General features: G+C 41.7%; 1 protein-coding gene across 1 annotated transcript in view; it reads left to right on the forward strand.

Annotated features, from left to right (window-relative positions):
- Positions 1-6795, forward strand: part of LOC102417454 (zinc finger protein 883-like) — a 36384-nt gene extending 29589 nt beyond the window's left edge. The window contains exon 2 of the mRNA XM_023743760.1: positions 3925-6795. Coding sequence (XP_023599528.1) covers positions 3925-6503 — 2579 coding nt within the window. The 3' untranslated portion in view covers positions 6504-6795. The remainder of the gene's footprint in view (positions 1-3924) is intronic.
- Positions 6796-7366: the final 571 nt, after the last annotated feature.

The following is a 7366-nucleotide window of genomic DNA, read 5'->3' on the forward strand; positions in this document are numbered from 1 at the left end:
TTTCTTCCCTTGTTATAGCAGCTTTTATTGCTAATTGCCAACAAACTGTAAGCAACCAAAAATGTCCCCTAAAAGGTGAGTGGATACACAAACTGACACAAACTGTGGTGCATCCGTACAATGAAATATTCAGCAACAAAAAGAGAAAATAGAGAAAAATCAAACTAGGAATGGGAATACCAAGAAGCAAGACCTCCCCACATTGATATGACCCCTTAGCCAAGAAAGGAATGCAAGGAACTTAAATATATATCGCTTAGTAAAAAGAGCCAGTCTGAAAAGGGTATATACTGTATGATTCCAACTACATTACATTGTGGAAAAGGGAAAACTATACAGAGAGTAAAAAGCTTAGTAGTTGCCACAGGCTTGGAGTACAGAGGGAAGGATAAATTGGTCCAGCACAGGGGATTTTTATTTATATATTTATGTTTTTTAAGTTTTTGGCAAATTTATTAATTTTTTAAATTAAATCTTTATTGTTCAGATTATTACAGTTGTTCCTCTTTTTTACCCCTAGAAATCCCCTGCAGCCGGTTCCCAACCCCTTCTCTACCCTTATCCCCGCCACCTACCCTTCTCATCCATAGGTGTAGAATTTTTGTCCAGTCTCTTCCCATACCCCCCACACCCCTTTCCTCCCGAAGAATAGTCAGTCCAGTCCCTTTCTATGCCCCTGAATCTATTATATTGAGCAGTTTATTCTGTACATACGATTATTTATTCACTTGATTTTTAGGTTCACTTGTTGATAGATGTGTATTTGTTGTTCATAATTTGTATCTTTACCTTTTTGTTCTTCTTTCTCTTCTTAACGGATACCTTTCAGCATTTCATATAATACTGTTTTGGTGGTCATAACCTCCTTTAGCTTTTTCTTATCTGTAAAGATCTTTATAGACCTTCAATTCTGAATGATAGCTTTGCTGGGTAAAGTAATCTAGGTTGTAGGTTCTTGCTATTCATCACTTTGAATATTTCTTTTTTTTTTTTTATTAAATCTTTATTGTTCAGATTACATTTGTTCCTCTTTTTCCCCCCCCATAACTCCCCTCCTCCCAGTTCCCGCCAGCCCTCCGCCCTCACTCCACATCCACTGTCCTCATCCATAGGTGCACTATTTTTGTCCAGTCTCTTCCCGCATCTCTCATTCCTTCCCCCCCCCCAAGAATAGTCAGTCCATTCCCTTTCTATGTCCCTAATTCATTATAACCACCAGTTCATTCTGTACATCAGATTATTTATTCACTTGATTCTTAGATTCACTTGTTGATAGATGCATGTTTGTAGTTCACAATTTGTATCTTTACCTTTTTCTTCTGCCTCTTCTTAAAGGATACCTTTCAGCATTTCATATAATACTGGTTTAGTGGTGATGAACTCCTTTAGCTTTTCCTTATCTGTGAAGCTCTTTATCTGACCTTCAATTCTGAATGATAGCTTTGCTGGGTAAAGTAATCTAGGTTGTAGGTTCTTGGTATTCAGTACTTTGAATATTTCTTGCCACTCCCTTCTGGCCTGCATAGTTTCTCTTGAGAAATCAGCTGACAGTCAAATGGGTACTCCCTTGTAGGTAACTGCTTGTTTTTCTCTTGCTGCTTTTAAGATTCTCTCTTTGTCTTTTGCTCTTGGCATTTTAATGATGATGTGTCTTGGTGTGGTCTTCTTTGGATTCCTTTTGTTTGGGGTTCTCTGTGCTTCCTGGACTTGTAAGTCTATTTCTTTGACCAGGTAGGGGAAGTTTTCTGTTACTATTTTTTCAAATAGGTTTTCAATATCTTGCTCTCTCTCTTCTTCTGGCACCCCCATAATTCAGATGTTGGTACGTTTGAAGTTGTCTCAGAGACTTCTTACACTATCTTCATATTTTTGCATTCTTTTTTCTTTTTGTATTTCCGGTTGGTGATTTTTGCTTCTTTGTATTTCAAATCTTTGACTTTATTCTTGTGATCCTCTAGACTGCTGTTGGAAGTCTTCATGATATCCTTTATTTCCGTCAGTGTATGCTTAATTTCTAGTTCGTCCTTTTTCATAACCTCGAGGGTCTCACTAGATTTCTTGAGGGTCTCACTAAATTTATCGGTGGTTTCTAGAAAATTCTTGAAAAACCTTAAAAGTGTGGTTTTGAACTCTATATCCAGTAGTTTGCTTTCCTCCATTTCTGTCATTTGTGTCCTGTTTCTTTGTCTCGGCATTTTTTTATGCTTCCTTGTGTTGATAGAGTGGCTTTCTGTGTTAGGAGTCCTATAGGGCCCAGTTGCTCAGCCTCCCCAATTACCTGAGGTAAACCGTCTTGGTGCACCCTCTTGTGGGCTTTGTGCACAGTGTTGTTGTAGTTAAGCCTTGATTGTAGTTGGTATCACTGGGAGGAATTGACCTCCAGGCCAGTTGGCTGTGAGAATCAGCTATGTCTGCAGTGGGAGAACTTCAGTTTTAGAGGCACCCTTCTGGGGCAAGACTTGCTTCAGTGGTGCTTTGGTGCTCACTGATTCTGCCCACTGAGTGTGTCCCTTATGGTTCTGAGGAGTTTTCATCTGTATTGTCCCACTCTGACCATTGGGTACACTGGCTCTTGGATCTCTAAGGAGGTGCTAATTTAGCCTCTGTCTGAGGCTACTCAGCAGGAGCTACAGAGAGATTTGCAGATTCCTCTTCTTTGTTTGGGGTTTGGAGGTGCCCAGATGAGGCCCAGCTGTGAAGCAATGCAAGGTGCTGTGGGGCCTTGGGCCTTCTTTTGGAAGTTCTGGTTCTCTCTGACCCAGCTGCAGTTATTAGGTAATTTCCAGATTGAAAAGAGCCAGGCCTTTGATATGCAAAAGCCTCTGCCCACAGGTTGGGTGGGGCGGGGTCTCAGGGGATCAATGGGGCGGAGCAAGCAGCTATGGCTGCTCCTCAGTCCTACCGTAAGAGGCCCAGCAACTCAGTATCCCGGTAATCTCTGCAAGTACCGCTGAGAGAAAGCCACCCTCGAGTTCCGACCGATGCCAGACAGTCCAGTTTCTCCCCGAATGAGTCTGGGTCCCCAGAGACTCGCCCGGAGTTGGAGTTCATAGAAGTAGGGAGCTTGAGACTCCCTCCCGATTGAAAAAGACAGCCGTGACCTCATTTGCCAGCCCTTTCGCCTTGGGCCACGTCCTCAGTTGCCAGCCCTTTCCAAGTGCGCCACGTGCTCAGTTGCCATCCATATCCGTGTGCACCTCCATATCTCTACACTCTACTTCCGCACCTCTTCTGAGTCTCAGTATGCTTTTCTCTTTCCTCCTAGTTGTAGAATTTCCACTCAGCCACCCTTCCTGTGGTTCTGGATGATGTCTGTTTTGTCTTTTAGTTGTATTGTTGAAGTGGTTGTGCATGGCAGCAATTTCTGGTGTTTACCTGTTGCGCCAACTTGGTTCTATCAGCACTCATAGTGATCATTTCTACTGCGATTCCCAGACCATGGATAACCTTCGCCTCTCTTGACTTTGCACCTTTCACAGGTCTCTCTTTTCTGCCCTCTAACATTGGTCCATGCCTGCAGTACCTTGGAGTGCACACATGTTATTATATTGACGTTGAACATCATGTGGTCTAATACAATACATTTTTATGACTTTGAGCTGTTTTAAATGATTCTACATAGACTCACATGGCCAACATATAAGGCCCTAATGGAAGCCGTTTGTGCAGGAAAAATGAGTAGAGCCTTCCTCTCTTCTTTGTGTCCCAGCCTGTGCTGCTGTCCCTCTCTTGGTTTTCTTTTCATCATCAACTGAGTTTTGGGGCCACGATATGCATAACAACAGTTTCCTCAGAATATACATCACTGGTCCTTAAAATCTTTCTATGGATTCAGGCCTAGTCATGACAGAGAAACATTTGTGGTGAAGATATTCTGATTTCATAGGGTGAACATGTACTTTACCAGTGTTTCCTTTTGTTCAGGTTGTTGCTGTGGAGCAGAGAATGAGGAGGCAGTGACTGAACAGAACTTTTTTGTGAGAGTTTCACAGGCATGGAATCCCCAGTTACCTTTGTCTTCCCAGAAGAGCCACCCCTGTGAGAGTTGTGGACTAGTCTTGGGAAACATTTTCCACGTGATGGAGCTGCAGGGAACACAATACGGACAGATACTGTTGAGGTGTGGGGCATGTGCAAAACGGTTTTACTTCAGTGTCAATATTCACCAATGGCATGTGAGAGAGAAGACTTTCATTAGAGGTGTGGACAGGATCTCCCTTGCAAACAGTTGCAATTTCAATGTGTCCCAAAATGGTTTCACATGTGGGGAGGTTGGTCAGGGTGTTCTTACCGAATCAGGACAGCTCCACCTAAAGGCTACTCAGACCAGGGACTGTCCAAATGCTATTTCGACACATGGGATGACATTTCAAAGGACAAAAAATTATTGCGCCAGAAAAGAATCTAAGAAAGACATTACTTGTACCCACACATTTATTCAGGAAAAGGATGTCAATGTTGGAAGTGGATGTTTTGTGTGCTCTGAATGTGGGAAATATTTTACCGAATTTTCTAGCTTTTATCTTCTACAGCAAGGTCACACTGGAGAAAGGCCTTATCAGTGCAGTGAATATTGGAAAGCTTTTAGCAATAGTAACAGCCTAGGTGAATATGAAGCTTTGCACACTGAAGAAAGGCATTATGAGTACAGTGAATATGGAAACGCTTTTAGTAGTATTAACGGCCTAGGTGAATATGAAGCTTTCCACACTGAAGAAAGGCCCTATGAGCACAGTGATTTTGGAAATCCTGTTACCAATAGCCCTGCCCTCCATTATGATCAGAGTGTTCTCACAGCAGAAAGGCCTTATGAGTGCAATGAGTGTGGGAAATCTTTTACTAGTAGCAGTAACCTTCATTGTCATCAGCGCATTCACACTGGAGAAAAGCCTTATAAATGTAGTGAATGTGGAAAGTCTTTTTCAACTTTCAATGGTCGCAAATATCATCACAGAGTGCACTGTGGAGAAAGGCCTCATCACTGCAGTGAATGTGGGAAATCTTTTACCACTTCATCTCACCTTTACAGTCATCAGAGGGTTCACACAGGAGAAAAGCCTTATAAATGCAGTGAATGTGGGAAATCTTTTACCCATAACAGTAACCTTCTTTCTCATCAGAGCATTCACATTGAAGAAAAGCCTTATATATGTGGTGAATGTGGGAAAGCTTACAACTCTTTCATTAAACTTTGTCGTCATCAAAGAGTGCACAGTGGAGAAAGGCCTTTTCACTGCAGTGAATGTGGGAAATCTTTTACCACTTCGTCTCACCTTCACATTCATCAGAGAGTTCACACAGGAGAAAAGCCTTATAAATGCAATGAATGTGGGAAATCTTTTACCACTAATTTCCAACTTCACAGACATCAGAGAGTTCACACTGGAGAAAAGCCTTATAAATGCAGTGAATGTGGGAAATCTTTTACCAGGAAAAGTGCACTTTGTCAGCATCGGACAATTCATAGAGGAGAAAAGCCTCATAAATGCAGTGAATGTGGGATGACTTTTATCCAAAACAGAACTCTCCAAAATCATCAGAGAGTTCACACTGGAGAAAAGCCTTTTAAATGCAGTGAATGTGGGAAATCTTTTACCACTAAGTATAACCTTCAAACTCATCAGAGGGTTCACACAGGAGAAAAGCCTTATAAATGCAATGAATGTGGGAAATCTTTTACCGCTATGTTCGAACTTCACAGACATAAGAAAGTTCACACTGGCGAAAAGCCTTATAAATGCAGTGAATGTGGGAAATCTTTTAGCAGTAACAGTAAACTTTGTCGTCATCAGAGAGTTCACACTGGAGAAAAGCCTTATAAATGCTGTGAATGTGGGAAATCTTTTACCACTAAGTCTCAACTTCACATTCATCAGAGGGTTCACAAAGGAGAAAAGCCTTATAAATGCAGTGAATGTGGGAAAACTTTCATCCAAAACAGAGCTCTCAAATATCATCAGAGATTACACACTGGAGAAAAGCCTTTTAAATGCAGTGAATGTGGGAAATCTTTTACCAGGAGCGATGTCCATCGCCGTCATCAGAGAAATCATGGAGGACAAAATCCTTATAAATGCAGTGACTGTGGGAAAACTTTCACCAAAAACACAGCTCTCCAAAATCATCAGAGAGTTCACACAGGAGAAAAGCCTTTTAAATGCAGTGAATGTGGGAAATCTTTTACCAGGAACAGTCAGCTTTGTCGTCATCAGAGAGTTCACACAGGAGAAAAGCCTTATAAATGCAGTGAATGTGGGAAATCTTTTACCATTAACAGTGAACTTTGTCGTCATCAGAGAGTTCACACAGGAGAAAAGCCTTATAAATGCAGTGAATGTGGGAAATCTTTTACCTGGAAGAGTATCCTTCGCCAACATCAGAGTGTTCATACAGGAGAAAAGCCTTATAAATGCAGTGACTGTGGGAAATCTTACACCAGGATCACCAGGCTTCACAGTCATCAGAGAGTTCATAGAGGAGAAAGTCGTTATGAGTGTAATTAATGTGAGATAGCTCTCAGCCTAATTTGTAAATTTGCTCTGCACAAAAGAGTCCGAATGTGAAATGTTTCTCAGATGTGTTGAAAATGTAGTTTCTTAGTTAGGACTTAACAGTTGTATAAGAAAATAGGTGAAGTCCCATTAGTCAGAATTTATCTCAAACGTTGCATCACCTACCTTATGTAACGTACCCGCAACTTTTTTTGCTCTTCTGTTTGCTTGTTTGTATGTTGGAACCATACGTATGTATGTTGAAATTTTTAAGATAAAGAGCTCTCTTGCCAGGTGGAAGAACTGCCAGTCTCACGGCTCTTTCCTTGCAAAATAATGAAGGGTTTTCCGTAAGACTTCTTTGACTCTATCGGTTAGTTTATATGGAGATCTGGGCTCTTCAAGCATGCTTCATGGAAAAACTTATATGGGCTCTGAAACATTTTTGCCCATGGGGGAAGACTATGGACCAGAAATTAGCTGAGCAGTTTTTTCCAAATGTACATTGCTGGCCATATTTTCCTAGGAAACACTGGACTCTCTAGTCCTCATGTGGAAATGGATGCATTGAGACACAGAGGTCACTCCCAAGAGGGGGTAGTTGTGACAACCTGAAGTATACCTGGGAGCAGCGTTAATTTTTTTCCTGTTTTCAAGGACTGCTAAGACATTTGAAGGGATTCTTTTCCCCAGGGGTTGCAGAGGGCCATGTGCTTTAATGCCTTCAATTGCATGGGTGATGGGCACTGGTTGCAAGACCATCGCCTTGAGGGGACCCCTTCACTGCAGAAACGCTGGCCTAATTCTTGTTGGACCAGACTGCAGCCCATTAGATGGAATGGTCTTCATCTAAACTTACACCCAGACATTTTTTT

This window comes from Myotis lucifugus, unplaced genomic scaffold, assembly GCF_000147115.1.
Source record: "Myotis lucifugus unplaced genomic scaffold, Myoluc2.0 scaffold_412, whole genome shotgun sequence".
Classification (NCBI taxonomy): domain Eukaryota; kingdom Metazoa; phylum Chordata; class Mammalia; order Chiroptera; family Vespertilionidae; genus Myotis; species Myotis lucifugus.